This window comes from Myodes glareolus, chromosome 15 (genome assembly GCF_982192425.1).
Source record: "Myodes glareolus chromosome 15, mMyoGla1.1, whole genome shotgun sequence".
Taxonomy (NCBI): domain Eukaryota; kingdom Metazoa; phylum Chordata; class Mammalia; order Rodentia; family Cricetidae; genus Myodes; species Myodes glareolus.
The window spans coordinates 54,013,692-54,034,519 of NC_142040.1; the positions used below are offsets into that span (position 1 = coordinate 54,013,692).

Sequence of the window (20,828 nt, forward strand, 5' to 3'; positions counted from 1 at the left end):
ATCTCATTACAAATGGTTATAAGCCAAAATATGTGGTTGCTGGGAACTGAACTTGGAAGAGCAAGCAGTGCTCTTAACACCTAAGACAAACAAACACACGTGCACACACACACACACACACACACACACACTATTTGAGAAGTGGAACCCAAGTATAATTACAAAATACAATAATTCCTACACGCCTTATACATGTGGCTTCAAGATAATTTTGTACATTATCTTGACCGCCCCTGCATTTTGATTGCAAGCCACCACAAGACGTGAGCTGTCCATTTATGATGTCATACCAGCACTCAAAGTTTCAGATTTTAAACAATTTCAGAGCTGAAAATTTTTGCATTGTGGGTGCAAAATAGCTTATACCTGTCACCTCTGTCATCTGCTTCCTGTGTGCCACACATACTGAAAGACTCCAGTGTTTTGGGGCCTATGTTTTGCATTTCAGAGCCTTGGTTCCCTGACCTGTCCTGTGGCCTCGGGCCCTAGCAGAATGGCATCAACCAATCAGCATTCAAGCCTCTCCACCCTAGAAAAGCAGCTGCCTTTGGGTTTTTCGCTCTCTCTCACTTCCTCTTTCGCTTTCTCCCTCTCTCGCCTGCTCTCCCTCTCTCTGTCCTTTTTCTCTTTTCCTTTTCCCCAATTTTCCTCAATCGAGTGCTCCAAATAAAGGCGTGATATGGGAAGGAATCTCGATTTCGTGGTCGCTTCTGCTTGCTGGACAAGGGATGCGTCCCACAGGACATGGTATGACTGTCAGGACAAACCATCCTGGGAAAGTGGCATTTGGCTTGAGATCTGAAAGGTAAGTAGAACCACTGAGGGCATGAGCCATCAGGAGCATCAAGTTAGGAATGTAAGAATGATAACAGCAGTTACCACGCACTGAATACTTACTAGATGCCTAGCGTTGTGATGGATATTACTTATATTAGTTCTTGGGTCTTTGGACAACTTTACTGGTTATTTTCTCCGTGTTCTAGTCAATAAACTAAGGCAGAGTTCATGAATATGTTCAGGATAAGAATTATTTAAAGGCAAGGCCACACCTGGGCAACTCCATGTTTTGCTTGCTTCATTTTGTTTGAGATAAGGTCTCACCATGTAACAGAGGCTGGCCTCAAATTGAAAATTCTCCTGCTTCTACCCCTAAGGGCTGATATTGCAGACAAGCACTACACCCTGGGACTCAAAGATGCATATTCAACCACTGTACCATACTGCCTTCAGTGATGGCCACCGAGACCCATTAAAGAATGACACATAGAAATGGCATAGGCTTCTACCAGGTTCACAAGTAAGAGGACAATGCGTGCTTGCAATATTATGTTAACCTAGAATACATATGGGGATCTAAGTCACATGCAGTACTAACTAGGCAACTAGCCAGGTGCTCAGCCCCCACACTCCCAGTGACAGCCCAGCCTACGCAATCCCATTTGCTGTCACACCACACATGCACCCTTCAACCACCCACCAGAGTTCGGTAGAACAGGAAGGGATGTTTGATTCAGGGGGCTCATTTCTAGGCTCCCAGTAACCTTTGAAAGGATTAGGCTTGAAAGGTTCCGCCAAGCCATTATACTTCCCCAAAGTGTGAACCAGGGAAGGAAAGACTGGAGTTACTCCAGGAGGGCAAGATTAAGATAAGAAAATTCTAGTGATGTGATTCATCACTTTTAGTCTGATTGATGCAGTCTTCAACAGAACCTAGAAGTACCTAGAGGATAAGCCTCTGAACACACTTGTAAAGGAGTCTCTCTCTAGGTTGAGTTAATTGAGGTGAAAAACACCCCAAATGTGGGCAACGCCATCCCACAGCCTGGGTTCTCCAGAACGCATAACAAAGAAAACAAATTGACCACCAGAATTTAATGATTGAGTCTTCTGTTCCCTAACTGTGGGTACCATGTGTCCAGCTGCCTCGTCATGCTCCTATAGACTCACCACGCTGCCTTGCCACACTACCTTACCATGCTCCCACAGCCTCACCATGCTCCTGCAGCCTCACCATGCTCCTGCAGCCTCACCGTGCTCCCACAGCCTCACCGTGCTCCCGCAGCCTCACGGTGCTCCCACAGCCTCACCATGCTCCTGCTGCCTCGCCATGGTCCTCCTGCCATGTTTTTTTCACTATGATGGACTGTTCCCATGAGCCAAAATAAACTTTCTTTCTTAAGTTTCTTTTGCTGGATATTTTGTGACCATGTCTTAGTCACTGTTCTATTGCTGAACATGGTGAAGAGACACCATTAACCAGTGTAAATCTTAAAAAGAAAGCATTTGATTGGGGGTTTGATTATAGTTTCAGAGGCTTAGTTCATCATCATCACAGTTGCAGGAATGATGGCAACACACACGGTACTGGAGCCATAACTCACAAAGAGTTACATCCTGATCTGCAGGCTGAGAGAGAGAGAGAGAGAGAGAGAGAGAGAGAGAGAGAGAGAGAGAATACTTTGCCTAGTGCCTAACATGAGCTTTTAAAACTATAGGCCCAACCCTAATGACACACTTTCTCCAACAAGGTCACCTCTACTTCAATAAAAGCACACCTCCCGATCCTTCTAATCCTTTCAAATGGTGCTGCTCCCCAGGGACCAAGCATTCAAATATATGAATCTATGGAGGTAATTCTTATCAAACCACCACACACAGCAATGAGAAAAGCAACTAATATATAACCTCACAATAGAATAAAGAACCTGATTGCCACAGCAGTCATAGAGCCAAGTATGGTGGACAACACCTGTAATCCCAGCACTTGCAAGGTTGAAGCAGGAATATCTGGAGCTCAAAGACATCTTTAACTACATAGTGAGTTCAAAGCTAGCTTGAGTCACATGAGATCCTGTCTCAGACATTAAAGACAAAACCAAGGAATCGGATGGAATTCAAACATGAAAATCCACACATGGGACAAAGCATAGAGCTTACCACACACAGTAGCATAAGTAAAACAAGAAATCTTGAGCATTCTGAGTGAGTTTCTCAGTATCAGAAAACTGGCTGTCATCTTGTACATAATCTCCCCAAATGTCACCATGGAGAAACCAGGCATTCTATGCAGGGATCTCTCTGTATGATATCTTACATTCCATTTATTTTTCACTGTTTTCCTTCATTTTTGTGAATTTCATACACATGCACAATGAAAAATGATCCTACCTGCATCCCGCCCACCTCTAATCTCCTCATGTCTCCAAGCATGCTTCTTCCCAACTGCATGTCTTTTTCTATAACCCACTGCATCCAGTTATGGCTGCCTACATATACATGCCCTCCAATGGATCATGGGAAACCTACTCTTGGCCACGTCCTCAATAGGAAATGACTCTCTTTCCCCTGTTTTTCTTAATTAGACTGTTAATATTTTTAAGAGGGAGCAAGCAATGGAGATGAAGACCAATTTTACAAAAACAAAGTTGTATTAGTTGGAGCTATGGAGATGACTCACTTGGTAGAGTTCTTACTGCAAAAGCTTTAGGACCTGAGTCCAACCTCCAGCACCCATATAAAAATTCAGCCACAGGTACCTCTAATCCCAGACTACAGAAGGCAGGGACAGAAAGACCCCTGGGAGCTACTGACCAGCCAGTCTAGTTGAATCAACAAGCAACAGATTCCATGATAAATGCTGTCTCGATGACATATGATGGAAAGTAAGAAAGACATCCCACATTAACCGCTGACCTCATCATACATGTATATACACAGGCACACATGCTTGAGCACACATATGCCCACACACACACATAAAAAATGAACTAACTCACCCAAATTTAGTGAAAAAATATAGAAAATCATTGTACCATTAAAATAGTCAAATCATTTTACTATTAAAAGAAATCATTGTTATTCTGTCCTTCCAATGTTGAAGTATAGCTTGTTTAAAAAAATTTAATCTCATACATTTCCATTTTTGAAAAGATCGTAACTTTGACAGGGGCTCTGGCACCACGCTAATATGAATGTGTCTCTAATAAACACAAAATTGGATCAGGGATTTTATTCAGCTTCCAATGCTGAGACAAAACTTCAAAGGCACAATCCTTTCCTCACACTGGCCAGGGCAATCCTTAATGCTTGTGCCGTTTTCCGCTTCAGCTGTCCTAAGCAAGCGAGTCATTTAAGAAAAGCAGAAAACTGCCACCAAAGGAAAATGAAAGAGAATTTCTCAGTCTAGATACCCTCTCAACCCCCAACAGTAAGAGCCTTGCTTTGTGCATCGCCGGACAAAGAGATGCCATTTGTAGCAACACAAACAGATGAAAAATCTGTTGCAGGCTCTTTTCACTATAGCTGTTCAGACAACTTCGGGCCATGTTGGGATCCTCGCCACTGCCATAGAACTTATAATTTAATATATTTTATTTTCATTCACCATACTTAATTTAATAATTCAACGAAATACAATTTTAATTACGCAGTGGACACATCAGCATAAACATTAAGAAATAGAAGGAAACAAATCAGACCCTGCTGAGAGAACACGTGATTGTCGGGGGAACACGTGACGCAGATGAGAACTAACAGGCTCACCAAACCACGAGATTGTGGGGGAAGCATGACGTAGATGAGAGCTAACGGGGCCACCAAAGCACGTGATTGTGGGCGGTGGGGGAGGAGTGGGGAGAAGCGTAGAGCAGATGACAGCTAATGGGGCCACCAAACTTGCTAGGTAAGAGATGAAGACAGAGCTGCAGCGCCCATGCTAGGCTCTATGAAGTGAGGTTCTGAATACACAGATAGCGTAGCCCATGAATGCAAATATGAGAAGCTAACGGACCTGGAGGAAAACTGAGTCTGCCTGATGCCTTCAGACCGATGAGGCGTCTCACACGGCACTAGTCTAGAGTCCTTGAGGGCCCAGGCTCCTGACTGCTTTCTTTTTGCTCTCTCCCACAACTTAATCTTAGGAGCAACTGGTACTCAAAAGCACTACATGAAAAAGCAAAGTAGAGGGATGGGTGGTGGGGCACACACACACGCACGCATACAACCCTGGGTTTGACACAGAAAAAAAAAAACAAGAAAAGAAAACTGTATCTTCAAAATTAGAGTAAATTATTATAATTATCTCAATTTCTACTTAATTATAAATTGTATTTATTTTAAAAGTTAAATACAGCATGGAGAGCCAGGACTATAATTCACAGATGCAAACCTTTTAGAAAACCCTAGAATCAGGTTTGAAAATATGAAGGATTGCTACAGTACCAACGTCTCCTTAATGAGATTTTGCTTGGACTATAATTGAAATGAGGTTTAGTTTTCTGACCAAGAGTAAGTGACAATCCGGAATATTCAAGAGGAATATTGAGAAGCCAACTGCTGTCCAATAAGTCTCATTAATGTCAGATGGCATATGATGAAATAATTGAACTTTAACAACTTCAGGGAGAAATCCAGACAAAATGACACTGTCGCTGAGTTTTCAAATCGTGAAGCTAATATGGACCATTAGGTAAAATAACACAGAGGCAAACATAAAACACCTTTATGTTTTCATTATTGGCAGGGAAGACAGAGCAGCACACACACCCTAGCCTGCTAACTCGAAAGCTTGCTATTCATCTTTTCCCAAGAAAGGAAGGGTTCGCCATTATGGCACTGTGAACAGCTCAGAAACATAGTTAAAAATGCCAAAGGCTGCCTGAACAATAGCACCCAGGGAGGGGCTTGATCCTTAGCCTAGGACTTGGCTTCTCTAAAATGAATTAGCAATAAGAGCCCTACTGGAGTGGGAAGACCTAGAACTCCCAAGTAGGAAGCAGCTTGCCACAGACGAAAAACCCCAGTGCCCTGCAAGAGACAGGAGCAGACCAAACAAGAAGAGGACACGGATTGTCAAAAGAAAGAGCCTCCAAAACCTAAAATATCTCTACCACCAAGGTTTGGACAAATTAGGCGTGCAAAACTTGGGCATGCCTTCAGCTGCCTCCTCCCAATACCCTCCTTGCTTAGTAAACGCCGGGCGTCTACAGACACCCCGTTCTGCATTACAGGTCCCCAGGAAAAGGCAGCTGTTGCAAAGGAGAAGTGTAAGTGAATGGCAGGAATGATGATGGGATGGGGGTGGGGGAGAGGAGAAGCAGCCAGGAACACACACATACACACACACACACACACACACACACGCACGAGGCAACAGTGACATTCAGACTTGAACTCGGAATTTCTGAATGGCTCAGAATGGGATACTTTGTCACCTCGGGTTTAATTAGAAGCCTGTTTTCAGGATGCTGAAGGGCGAGGCTCATAATCAAGCACTTACGTAATCCTCCTCATTGAGCCCTTGTTTCTCAACAGAACTTTTCACCTCCATGGAAAACTTCTCAAACTCAGGTTTCACGGTCCTCAGTAGGGTGACTGTCTGGAGGGATGAGTATGCCTGCTTAGCTTCAAAGTCGTGTTTGTCTCCGCGCTTCCACGAGCCATCTCCTACGGGGGAAATGAAAATATTTATAATTCCAAGCCAGTCGCCATAAAGAGACCATTCTCTCTTTTCAACGGCAATGGGTCCCTGCGTGGTACTTTTGACAGCTGAGGCAAGAGGCATTGTCATAGTTTTGCACTTAGGTCTAATGTGACAACGTCAAAATCATTAAAGGAGAAGGAGTCACTTCGGACACATGTCCCTTTGAAATGTGAGAGAGACACACAAGTTCAGTTGATGCAATTGTCTTAGAATAACCACGGAACTAGAACCACGGAACTGTAATTGTCATCGCGCCCCCGGAACTGCACTGCGGCCCTGCAGAAGCAAAGGGAAGTTCTTGTTCCTTTCCATTCATACTTCTATTCAATCCTCACACTCCACTATGGAGGTGAGTCAAGTCTATTTAGTATGATATTCGGGCCTGAAATGGCAGGTTGCAGTAAGGCATGAGGATGGACTCCGCGCAGACTAAGTTAGCATGGTTAAAAGTTGAAGGTTACTGATACTTCTTTCCTGTCTCCAGGATGAAAGTGGTTTGCATGGACTTGAGGACTTATATCTGTGTGGTATTGGCAGCAGCATCAAAATTACTCATTAAACTATGCTAAATCAGTGTGTAAAGTGTAATGAGTATTTTGAGTATAAAAAAACAAAAGATAGATGATAGATACATACATACATAAATACATAGATGGTGGATGGATAATAGATATCTTAAACACTTGTTATGCATAAACTCAACCAGCATATTATCCTTTCTATTTGACTGGTAAGGAAACTGAGGCACAGAGACACTGAGCCACCTGTTGCTTCGCAGCTCCTGCCTCACAAAGTAAATGTCAATCATCTGGGAAGGTATCATTGTCTTTTCTTGACTTCATCTTTATGGCTTGAAGACGAAGTGGACCTCTGTCTGTGATAATAAACTGTTTCAAAGGAATCTTCATTATAAACATTGGAACCCTCTGAAAACAGGATTACAGCCTGACAGAGTGCCATAAAGTTAACTGTACACCTCAAGCCCCACTCTGTAAGGATAGCTCGAACCTTACAGCTCAGTAATGAGACCGCTGGGACCTCATGGGACCTCTGGGCACATGGACAGGTATGGTACTCACTCTGCAATCCTAGAAGGTCAGTGAAGAATGAATGATTCTGGGAGCTTGAGCCATATGCATCTGAACTATGTGCACAGTACATGCACAACTCTACAATAGCCACAGAGAACACTAGAAATGTTTTCGACAGTCTAGACCAACTTTGAGAAAGAGATTTAGACCATGCAAACACCCATAGGGGTGGGGTACAGAAAAACAAAGCAGAGGAAAGAGGCAACAAACTCCAACCAGAAGCCATCTCATGTGAAGACAAGGTATTAGTGTGGTCCTAAATGTGTAAATAGGATTTTAATAGATGGAGAAGAAGGTGGAAAGGCGGATCTGGCAGAACTCACACCGCTGGGCAAAGGTGCAAACGTGTATAGCATCCAGCAGGAAGATGGATCTCAGTCTGGAAGATGAGGAAAGGCAGAAGTGGAGAATGTGTTTGTGGAAGCCATCTGTTTCATCAGAATCCTAATAATAGCAACCATTATTAATTGCTTACTATGCCCAGGGAGCTACTAAAGGTAAATAAAACAGAGCTGAGACAGTTTGTCAAAGACCAAATCTATGCTCAATGACCACAAAAATAAAATTTCAAACTACCAAACAAAATTTGACAAATGTCATCCTCCCTCTTCCTCCTCTACTTACTCCCCTTCTTTCTCTTCTGTGACCTCTCAAATCCTTAGGAGATCATAGCCTAAGAGGTGTCAGGCCTGGCTCTAGAGCCAGTGAACTGTGCTTCTGTCAAATGCTGGGAAACCCAGACGGGTTCTCAGCCCCCAAGACCCACACAGCACAGCGGTCACCAGCTGTGGGGACCCTGAAGTCCAAGAGTCCCCGTGGAAGAACCTGCTTCCTACAGACATACAAGAAGCATTTATTAAATAATTTTCTTATTTTCAGTTGTGTTTCTTTTTAATTATGGGTATGTGTACATGCACCTATGCCTGCAGAGACCAAAAGAGGGCACTGGTCTCCTCAAACTGGAGCTACAGGGGATTGTTGAACTGCCAAATATGGATGCTGGGACCCTAACTCAGATCCTCTGCAAGAGTAGTGCACACTCTTAACTGCTAAAGCTACTTCCCTACCATAACTTAGTGCCTGAATTTGATCCCCACACTAGGTTTAAGAGGGCACAAGTGGGAGTGCTTATAAGTACTGATTTTTCTAGGCAAAGAGAATTATAGCTTTTCATCAATGGATAAGAGTTCAGTTTTCTCTAGGAACTTAAGAAGGGAAATTCTTAACCTTGTGGGGCCTTACACTATGATAGAAAAGATATGTAGAACTATAACAACAATTATCACAGCAAATGAAACAGGAAGAACATGTTTCATACAGTCTAATAATGCCATCAAACAGGACCTAAAATTAATAACTTTAGAGTTTCTTTTTCTAAAACAAAGCAATAGAAATTATAATGCTGAATAAACGCAAACCAACGTAAGTAGGCATCTGTTCACAACCGTTAACTTCTTGAGTGAGCTCTTCTCCCACACCCCGAGTAAAGCAAAGGCCGATGTGGTGTGCTGTTCCATCAGTGGGGACAAATTTGATTCAGCAGACAACTAGGTGCCTCTGGAGATTTACGAGCGGAACAGAAGAACGGCAGGATGAGGACCGTGCCTTAGGAAATAGCAGCGGATTAGAGTGGGGAGACACAGCATTCGCAGCCACAGTAAACCAAGCAAGAGGGTAAGAGAGGTCATGTGTGTCAGGTCACACGCCAGAAACACAAAACTGGCCTCCAGGAGGTCAAGCTCACGAGAAGTTTCCTTTTCTTATCTCTTTTTATTTTATTTTATTGATTTTCTGGCATTTTTGATACAATAGTAACTTTTTTCAAAAATAAATATTTCTCTGCTTTTATAATCACAAAAAGAAATAGAACCCATGAGAATGAAAATGAGACAACCATACACTCATAGAACCCCAGACTCTACAGTGGTGAGGGAGAGGAGGTCAACAGAGAGGAAACTGCATCTGGAAGGATGCCAAGGGAAGAAGAGGCGCAGTGACAGGCCTTAGAAGAGAAGCTGAGTGAAGAAGAGGAGAATGGGAAGAAACGATGGTGTTCATGTCGCTGCAGATCTACACTGACTGCAGAATGCCCACGGGCTACTGCCAGGCTAAGGTTAGAAACAAGTCTGAAGCCAGAGCGAGTACCGGCTAGAAAAGGCATTGAGTGTCATTTCTACCCAGATCAGGGGTGGAGCCCAGCGGCTGTCTACCCCAAAGAAGAAGGTGTAGGAGGAAAAAGAGAGGGCTGAGCACAGCCTGTTGTTAGTGAACAGAAATAGTTAGGAAGTAGAGAGGCACTAACAGAACTAGAAAGTGAACAGTGGCCTCAAAGTCAGGAGCATAAGATTTCCAGAAAGGAGTAGTTAGAAACCATCCCGGGCTGTCCTAGAGCTACAGCATCCCACAGAGCAACCTCTGGCTGCACGTGTTACCATTTAAATCCAAATTAGCTGAAAATTCAATTTTTTCATCACATGTGCCCCATTTCAAGTGTTTAATAGTCAGCCACGTGTGGCATGTGACCAGCGACTACCCAGGCAACACAAAACAGAACATCGCGAGCCCATGAGGAGGTGCATACCTATATACCTTCTAGAAGCTGTCAAGTCTGAGGCCAATCTGGGCAGCTAAGCAACACCGTGTACCACAAAGGGGGATGGGACACAACAGGGAAGGAAAGAGGGGAAGAGAAGAAGAGCAGAGGGAGGGAAAATAGGGACAGGAGGGGAGGGAGGGGGGAAGAAGGACAGATTTTAATATTACAGAAACTCAAGCTTGCACTGAGTGAAGAAAATCCAAAACATGTATGAAAGGGAAGACAGTCTGTGTTTAGCCAGTCTGTGACATCCTGCAGCTCCCAGTACCTCCAAGGACTGAGCACATGGTAGGCCTTCAACATATGTCGCCTGACATGAAGGAATATCTGGGAACCATAATCTGCCCAAGAAACCGTGCCTGTCCTTCATCTACCCTGCCTGCCGACCGCTGTGGCTCTTCAGCTCCAGTAAGTGAAAGCAAAGCACCCATCACGCCTCGTCTTACCCAGTCTACACAGGCCCAGTGTCCCACAGTGCCAGAGGCTAGGCTCCCAGACACCCCCAGCAGTATGGCCCACAGTTCGGTATAGCCGCGTTGCCTGTAGCATTGCGCTCTCCTACTCCCACAGCAGCCCTACGGAAAACACTGAACGGTCATGTCTTCCAGATGAGGAAACCAAGGAACTAGGAGATCAGTCACAGAAACAGGAGCAAATGCAAGCCAGGCCCAGACCCCTGCCCCATCTAGGCTCGGCTCCTCAAAGCTGAGGCACTCCAAGATATAAGACTACATCTGTAGTGCACAACACATGGATTCAAAAGAAAATGGTAGCCCAGGAAAAAGAGAAGACATCCTGAGATGCTGCCAGGCAACCACTCCAGCCAAGGGATTATATGAGAATCCCTGTCTTTTTCCTCTCTGCTCCAGGTTGACTTCCACGTGCATATATCATCTTTGTGGCAAAGTGTTATAAATTCAGTCCCTCCTCTTAGGTCTGTGTTCGACTCTCTGTCCAGCCTCACCTGAATTCCTGCTGTCTGAGTTCTCAGGAAGGCGAGGTGAGTGCGGCCTCAGTTGTGGTTGAGATTGTGCAAGTAGCTTCCCACTCTACCCCTTTGGAGAGGGTGGTGAGGCGGGTAATACAACTAGAGAGAAATGCCAGTAGATGCCGAGAAAACATCTGTAAGGCAATACAACTGTCTACTCTCTAGGGTTTGTTTTTTTTTTAAAGTTCAGTTTTAAAAATCGCTTCAAACACTTTCATTAACCCATGTTGTATTCTGCACTGAACTCTTGTGGCCATAAAATTTGGGCAAGTCTGCAGATAATTCTGAGGTCTCACCAAGACTCAGAATTTAGTATTAAGAGAAGAGACATGCTGTCAACTATGTCTTCTAAAAGTACCAGCGAAAACGCATGCTGTGCCTCTAGAGGTTCTCAACATGCAGATCACAACCCCTCTGTGAGTCACATATTAGATAGACATCCTGCAAATCAGATATTTACGCTATGATTCATAAGAGTAGCAAACTTAGTTATAAAGTAGCGACGAAACAATGTTATGGTTGGAGATTTCCCTCACAGCATAAAGAACTGTATTAAAGGGTCACCGCTTAGGAAGATGGAGAACCCCTTCTCTAGAACTGGTATACAGTTTGTGTGAGGGGCTGTCTGTAAAGCCAGATGGTAGAACCTTTTGGAATTACAACTCTGATTATGGGGGTTTCAATTATCAAAGAAGACCCTCATAATGATGCTCAGGTTCAGGTGAGTCTGTTCACTGTGTTTCCATTGGTCACTCCTGCTCTGAGGAAGAAGACACTTCAGGGTCTGTGGAAGACGCAGAAAGGCACCACACAACACCCACCATCCCCCACCCCGCCTTACAGAATTTCACACCAGTTTTGATATTAGGGAGTCCAACTAGGAATACAGTTTCTGATCCGGTCTTTTTCCAAGGGTAGCCAATCCCAAACAACCAGAAGCTCAGTAGAGCTTCTGTGGTAGCCAACAAAGAGAGCAGAGTCACCTGGAAGATCTATCTGCTGTCCTTGACCTAGCTTGACTTACAGTAAGCCACGCCCCTGCAGCCCTGGCCACAATCTTCCATAATTGGAAATGGAGACAGGAAACGTATGAAGCTTGTACCAGTAATGACCTTCTTGACTCAGATCCCTAGCGTGAACCTCCCTCCTCCAGAGCTCTTTCGGGTCAAAGACACCTCTACATCTGCCCCCACTCTAGTTGAGGGACCACTCGCTTGCAGGTGTGATGCATAATGCACGCAGCCCCATAGGGTAGATCAGCTGAAAGTGGGCGACCACAGCAGCAGAAGAATCACACGAAATAAAACTAGCATCAGAGAAAAGTTCAAAACCTGTACAGTTTTTAAAGTCCCATGTGCAGTGGTCCAAGCGAACTAAGACTAACAATCAGAGTGGCAAATCTTTGTTAAATAGCTATTATGTTTCCTAAGATGGGGGTGGGGGCATTTAACATACATTCTCTCGTGTGTTGACTTGTGGCTCAGGCTGGTGTATCATTGGAACAGACTAAGGCTGCAAGGGAGGGCAGGTTAACTCACTGTTCAAAGAGCAAGTTAAGCTGTTGACTCTTCAGTCTTGGCAGAAAGACAGTATAGGGGTCAGTCTCTCAGGCTGACCGAGATCAGAACTCAAAGTCTGAGCAAATGTACGGTAAAATATAAAATAATGCAGATTTAATCAGAAACTTCGAGAATTCATTGTGATTTGTGTGAAACCATTTTGCAATTAAAGAAACAAGGGGCTGGAGAGATGGCTCAGAGGTTAAGAGCATTGCCTGCTCTTCCAAAGGTCCTGAGTTCAATTCCCAGCAACCACATGGTGGCTCACAACCATCTGTAAGGGGATCTGGTGCCCTCTTCTGGCCTGCGGGCATACACACAGACAGAATATTGTATACATAATAAATAAATAAATATAAAAAAAAAAAGAAACAAAACTGGAGGTAAAGAGATGGCTTGGCAGTTAAGAGCACTGGCTGCTCTTGCAGAGGACCTGAGCTTGACTCTCAGCACCACATGGTGGTTCACAACCTTCTTCTGCCCTCTGTGGGCACATACACACATGCCAGGCAAACACCCGCACACATAACATTAAGGACATAAATCTAAAACAAAAAAAATTTAAAGAGATAACAAAAACTTGAATCCATGGCCTAAGGTTTTAGTGTATAAAAAAATAATTTAAAGATATATGCATGAGCTCTATGGCTTTTGCAAGTTTTCTGTAAGTCTAAAAGTCACTGGTTGCTCAGCCTAAAGTAGTTAGTTTGCCCAGGCATAGTATCATATACCTTTAATGCAGCACCTGGGAGATAGGCCAGTGGATCTCTGTGGGTTCAAGGCCAGCCTGCTCTACATAGAGAGTTCCAGGATAACCAGGGATACTTAGAGAGACTCTGTCTCAAAAAAATAAGTCCCCAGAACTCACACAAAGATAGGAGAGAAACAGCTTCATAAAACTGTCTTCTGAGCTCCACATGCACACCACAGCACATGTATACACACACACCACAGCACATGTATACACACACACACACCACAGCAAGTGTACATACACACACACACCACAGCACATGTATACATACACACACACACTTAGAATAATAGATTAAAAATTAAACTACGGAAACTTTGCTTATGAACAAAAATATAAATTCTAATAATGATATATTTTGCAAAATTGATAAAGGATATACCAGTATAGAAAATTTCATCATTGTCTAAAACTATAAATTGGTAAAACCTCTGTATGAGGAAATTTGCCAATTCCTGTCAATGTTTGCATATAACAACTGAGCCAGCATTTGCACTTCTAGGAATTTATATTACATAATATATAATATATGTCTAACTGTGTGACTATAAGTATATATACATATCAGACTATTCAATGTACTGTTCTTAATAACAAGATCCTGGGAGTAGTGTTAAGAAATAGAGATTAATTAAAGATGTACTAGGTAGTTGTACCATAATATGATCATTTTATTGAAAAATTTTCTTGTGAAATAGACATACATATAATAGACAAAAATATGTATTTCCTTTTTCTTTCTTTCTAAGAAATTGCAATTTAACTTTTTATCTCAGTGGTAGAATTTTAGCTTATTTTCTTCCAGTTGTTTTTATAGATTTTCCACAGTTTCAGCAATGCTCACTTATTATAATAACAGGGGAAAGCACCACAAGCTTTATCCGGAGATGAAGGAACCCTGTAGTAGCATTTATTATTAGAACTGTGTGCATAATGCATGTAAATGTGCTTGTCTGTTTATAGCACACATTCTTACACACCACCTTAAATTCTGTTTTTCATCTTGTAAGGCGGAATAGATGTTTTCCCTTTAACCTGTTTTGACCCCTGTGTTAACTCAGTGTTGCAGTCACTGGTATTATGACATTCTGGTCTTAAGTCAATAAATGAGGACAACATCCTGCTTAATAGAAAAGAGGGACAGAAAGACTATAATGGTAGCGTGTAGCGTGAAATACTGCATTTATCCTGCAAGCACCACATGGCCAGGGCTATCCATTACAGGAAGCAGTGGTTAGTTCTGTTTCATCAACTTTCCTTTATTCCCCAGAAGTGTGTTATATTATCTGTATATACACAATGATCACTGCTTAAGTAAGCCAGGAAATCGGGGCAGGAAACCACAGTGAATGTTTAAAGGCTTGGATCCTATCTAAATAACTATACATCATCAGCAAGCTCTCGGAAGAGCTGTGTGGCCTTGAGCAGTCAGTGTATATGTTTGTAAAAAAAAAAAAAAAATCCTCAAGTGTCGACTTCCGAGACCGTCCTAACTATAGTGGGAGGAAAAGGCTTGTATTTGTGATCATAATGAGCCCCTTAAGCTTTCTTCCATTACGTGGGGGCTGGAGAGATGACTCAGTGGTTAAGAGCGCTGGCTTCTCTTCCAGAGGAGCCAGATTCAAAACCCAGCATCCACATGGCTTACAACGGTTTGTAATGCTAGTTCCCAGGGTACCCAGCGCCCTCTGTCGGCCTCTTCGGGCACTGCACACATGTGATGCACAGACATGCACGCAGGCAAAACACCAAGATGCAGATAAACACTTACTTTATTTTTAAAAAAATTAATCCTCTATTACACAGACCTTGGGAGTTTCCCTAAATCCATTATAAGGAATCCAAGATGTCTTCACCCAATATGTCAGTGGCTCATGAAATTCTACTTAAGAAAGGATTAATATGCAGTAAGCTACAAGAAGGGAGGGTTAGGAACAAAGACTTCCAAGTGCTTTTATCTCAACTTGCAGTGTTCATTATTCTATTTCCTATTGTAGCCTATAAGAAATACACACATAATATGAATAAATAATATATATTTACATATTTTATTACTAAAAGTTTTATTAAACAATAACTATGTGCTATGTGCTAACTATGGCACACCTTGGCATATTCTATCCTATAGCATATAGGATAGAATTCACATCATATAGTTCTAATCTGTTCCTGATACCTAAAATTCTATCCCAAATCACACTTAAATTATTCTGGAAATCTGTCATGACAAGAACACCTGGTGCCTACATGTATGTTCCTGTAAAGTTAGGAATGGACTATGCTGACCCACACAATTTTTTTTGACACCCTAGGTACATGGTGTCTTTTGCTCCCACTGGGTTCTTGAAAAATACGAAAAGCTTGAGAAACTATGGGGCATTGTGGAAGTACTCAGGATCATGAATTTTCAAAATCCAATATGGTTCCTAGGGTAACTGAAATCACATCTACGGTCCTCACTAAAGCTTTTGACTCTTCCTCACTCCTCTTTCTGACACTTGAGCAGAGTTGGAGGAGCTGGAAGCGGTTACCGTAGGAAGAACTGTTGAACAGCTCGATGTTGAAGAAGGCGTAGTCTCCACTCGTCATGCCGTGTCTGTGCACCGCCAACATGATACTTCGAATGGTGTCGCCACTGGCACACATGATAACCACTGGGGAGAGAAACAATGTGTGAGTCACCCAAACACAACAGGCTGACAACGGGCCAAAACAACCAGGCGACCGCAGATGCAGACTGGGTGGTTTGTAGAGTCTTGAATATCTCCTTGTAAACTACCTAATTCATGGTCGCCACTTATCCACAGGAGGTACATTCCCAGATCCCAAAGCATTCCCAAAAGTTGGATAGAAAAACATACCATTTTTTTCCCAAATATACATACTTATGATAAAACTTAACGTCTAAGTTAGACAGATGGGCAATAGCAATAATAATAAAACAGAACAATTATAACAATATACTACAACAAATGTAACTTAAAACTTAAGAACTGTTTGCCTGCAGAAATTTTCATTTAAAATTTTCAAACCATATGGCTATGGGTAGCTAAATCCCAAGATGAAACCGTGGATAAAAGGGAAAGACACAAGAATTTTAACTTAGCGAAACTTAGCAAACAACACCCCAACCAAGAGACAGGAAGCAGCATCACTTTGAGGACACAGACACAGCAGCCTCCTGATGGAACACACAGAAGGCCAGAAATATACAGACGGGCACAGTGCATCATCTGGTCAGAAGGAAGCAGTGACAGATCCAACCTAGAAGATGGTAGGATGCGTGACCCACCTACGCTCCTTAAAATACAAGTGAAAGATCTTCTATCAGGACATCAAGAGACAGGTGGTGACATTTCACTTCAAGTCTGTAGTTAGACAGCAGGATGTGTTTGCATTAAGACTCTTGTTTTCAGGACCATTACTATAGTTGTTTATATAAACACCCTTGTTCTTAAATGCTTTGAGAAAGCTGGGGAATGTGACTCGGTCTGTAGAGTCTTTGCCTAGAGTGCCCACAGTCGTGGGTTTGCTCCTCAGCTCCACACAAAAATGGGAACAGCGGTGTACACCGGTAATCTCAGCGCTGTGCGGGTCATCCTCAAAATCTGAGTCCAGACTGAGTTCAATGAGACTTTGTCTCAAAAAAAAAAGAAATGAGTTTAGTGATACAGAGCATGGTTCTGTTAAATTGTTCTCAAATGTTTCATAGCATAATCTTTGTATTGTCTTTGTAATTTTGTCCATATATCTGTTTACACAAATACATCTCAATAGTGTTCAATCCCTGACAGTCAAAGGTAGAAGAATCAAGTCTACCTTGGGCTATATAAGAGGACCTTATCTGAAAATCAAATAGATATAGATCGACAAGGGATGGATGGGTAGAAGGATGGTTTATTGATTATTAATACATGCATATGTACATACATACATCGGAAATCAGAAGAAATAGGAAAGAGAGGGGGAAAAAGTGAAATTTTAAGAGAAAAGGACAACATATCAACAATTGGTGAAATCTGAGTAAAGGCTATACAGCAGGAAGAGCTGGGCATGATGGTTTGTGCTTGTAATTCCAGTGCATGGGAGACTGAGGCAGGAGGATTGCCGTAAGTTTCAGGGCAGCCTGGGCTACATAGTGAGCTCGAGGCCTCCTGAGCTGCCTCAAAAACAGAACAAATGAAAACAGACAGGAGACAATGATGACTGCTTCTCTTTCTTAATACTACAGTAAACACCTTCTCCGGGGAAAGCAGTGGATGGGATCAGAGAGAACATTCCTCTGGCAAATCAGCCATGAGCACACACCTTCTTCTGTGTTCATTTACAAACATTATTTTGAAGGAGGCCCAACACAGAGGAACAGAGACTAAGATCCCAGCACACACACACACATTCACTTTTCACGGTCTTTCAGTTTGTAGTCACGCCGTCAAACATAAGCGACTTTACACAGCTTTAAGAGATCGTTGCCCGCAACCTAAGGGTGACACGGGCTAGAGTGGAATGGGAATTTGGCCACTGCCCAGTCAATCCGCTGGTTCTTGGCTTGCAGGCCCCCTGACCAGGAGAACTGTATTTGCCTCTTACACAGACTGTGAGGAGAACCTCAGAAGCCTGGGCACTGTAAACCGCCTTCTCGTGGTGCGTGCCAGCCCTCTGAGATATGTGTGCTCTTTGTAAAAGTAGAGGTGCTAAAAGACATAAAACAAATTGCAGGCTGTGCACAAGCAGCCTTGCCATTCTGCATGGCAGCCTGGCCTCCTGTTGATATGCCATTCACAAGGCACATTAGCTCAGGGTGTCAGGCTAGGACGGACATTTCTAACCAGAGAAAGGCTTCCTGCACAAGGTAGCAGCACCTTAGGAAACATGGTTTGGGGACAAAGCAAAATTCCTGAGCCCCATAACAGTGAGAGTAGCTGTTGCTTCTTTTGGAAATGTAATTATACATTTGGGATTTTAGAAAAATCCCAAGATGTCTCAATAAAGAAGCTCTCAAAGAAACTCCTAATTACTAACTTGAGCCCTCATTGTAGATCAAGCCCCTTCAATGGGAAAAATCACAGGCCGAGTATCTCGTAAAATAGCCAACAAGAGGCGAAGGCTGGGCACGTTTGAAGAGCATGGATTCCAAGAGTTGGTATCTTCAGGGGGGGGTCCATGAAGCTCTGATTGGCTGTCTACTGAGGATCCCTTATCAATTTGTATCAAGTATCTAGAGTACAGTGTGTCTCAGTAGCCATATGTAGACAACCAGATCCTGCTGGACCATTGGGCACCTAGCCTACAAGGTATTTCTAAACAGATAGTCAGAGCTTTGGGTGGCTTAAGTTCCATAGGTGACCAGAATGGTCACGAATACACTTGTGTCGTTATCTCCTGCATCTAGGCGTGCTAACTGGGGAACCAAATTGTAAGCAGTGGGCTGCTACAAAGGAGGAAATAAGAATCAGAGAAGCAGGGGGAGGGGGTGATTCAAGCATCCAAAGGTACTGGAGGTGGACCCGAAGCATCCTTGATAGAGCTATCCCTGCCTTAGGGTAAAACAGACTGTACCCTGAGGCCAAAAAATTAGCACCCTAAAGTCCCAGATGACCTGGTTTTCATGGTACTTATGTTTTTACATTCCTGCTTTGCCTCTTTATCCTGCCTCTCTCCCTGTTTCTATCACTGCTTCTGATTAATTTTTCCATTTGTGACTGAGCAAGTGTGTCAGAGAGCAACTGTTTAGACTTTGGTTCTTTACAATCCTGCCCATTTTGTGTCGAGCATACCGTCTACTCCCAAAAGGAAATCCTCTTGCCCAAGGTCAGGTGCAGAGCATTGTTTCTCTCAGATAATCTAAACCCACAACACACGTTGTCATCTAGTTCCAGTTTAAGTAGAAGCAAGAATTTAATACCACCAACAACGCACTCAGAATAAAGGACCCTAGCTTTTCATAGTGTTCGATCTTTTAGGGTTATCTCATTCATGCCTAAGTGAACTGTGGGTATGTTTAGCAAATTTTCCTTTATACGGTTTATCAAAGACTTGAAATGTGTCTCCTTCCTGAGATAGTTTTTCTGTTCTCACTCATATTCCATTGTTTTATACAGTAACCAAATTACACAGTTGATAAGCACAAGTGACATGCGCAGATTCAGTACAACTGTGGAGATGTATGGAAGTGTGTGTCACCCTCAGGAAAACTTACTAGCTCCCCGGACCTCCCGACAACATGTAAGATTTACAGAGAAACAGCGTCTGCCGATCCTCCTACACAAATGGACGTCAATGCAGACAGCTTTTGTGATATCAACATGCATTTCAATACATAAACATTAACTGGTTTTCTGTTTGTTTTAGACAGGGTCTCTCTGTGTGACCCTGTCCTGTCCCAGAACTCACTGTATAGAACAGGCTGGCCTGAAAACCACAGACGTCCATCTGCCTCTGCCTTCTGAGGGCTGGGATTAAAGGTGTGCCACCAAGCCTCACTTTAATACATAGATATTTATTTGAGAACAAAATATTAAACCAGAAAAAAAGGGGATAATGTTATGATGCTAGGTGTTCTTAGTAGCCGTATTTTTCACTCTACCCCCACTTTGTGACATTAGGTGTCATCCTTTCCCTTCTGGGAGCCACACTGTCCCCCCATAAATGGTTTCTCATTATTGCAGCATGTTCTTATAATCAAAGGGGTTAAGTATGCAGGAGTAGCTTCAAATGTTAATTAAGAAAGATGAACACATTCCAAGGGGCATCCCCACACACAGTAGGGGAATCTCCTTTCCCCATTCTTGGGTTTCTATCAAGACAGCTACAATGAGTTAGCATCTCCCATCCCTTGGGGGCTTTCATTTGTCCTCTCACTAGCCCCAGCAAGACGGAAAGTAGTGAATTATCTTATTGGTGAGTCTGGAAGAGCAGGAGACATGGAGGCATGTGCTGGGCTCTTTCTACTCCTCCGAGATATCTCCACTTCCACACAATACACTGTAGGCTACAGTAGACACGTGGGCAAAGAGTTGGCTGCTCCAGGAAGAGGACGATCAAGTAAGCGCCGCTCTTGACGATTTGCGGCTGTCCCTACCTACAGCTGAGGGTGGGCAGACCCTTTCAGCAGCATTTTAAATGTATGCTCTCCAACTAGTCTAAAGAGCAGTAAAATGGGTCTTTCCCACATTCCCACCTGACTCTCACACCCATGTTCCATGTAGGGCTCTCCTTAGACACAGGAGAAGGAGCTGCTGCTTGCAGGCGGAGCAGAGTACACCATGAGCTGCACACTGAGAGTGTGAGCCTAGAAAGGAAAAAGGCAATGGTACGGGCTGGAGAGCTGGCTCAGTGGGCAAGAGCATTTCTTGCTGT

At 43.2% G+C, this 20,828-nt stretch overlaps 1 protein-coding gene across 3 annotated transcripts in view; it reads right to left on the reverse strand.

Annotated features, from left to right (window-relative positions):
- The window catches only part of Npr3 (natriuretic peptide receptor 3), a 68,969-nt gene that overhangs the window by 40,914 nt on the left and 7,227 nt on the right, over positions 1–20,828 (reverse strand). For all 3 annotated transcript variants that reach the window (XM_048429598.3, XM_048429587.3, XM_048429576.3), the window contains exons 2-3: positions 16,001–16,123; positions 6,278–6,444 (exon numbers count right to left, since the gene is read on the reverse strand). In XM_048429598.3, the coding sequence (XP_048285555.1) occupies positions 6,278–6,444; positions 16,001–16,115 (282 nt within the window). In that variant the 5' untranslated portion in view covers positions 16,116–16,123. The remainder of the gene's footprint in view (positions 1–6,277; positions 6,445–16,000; positions 16,124–20,828) is intronic.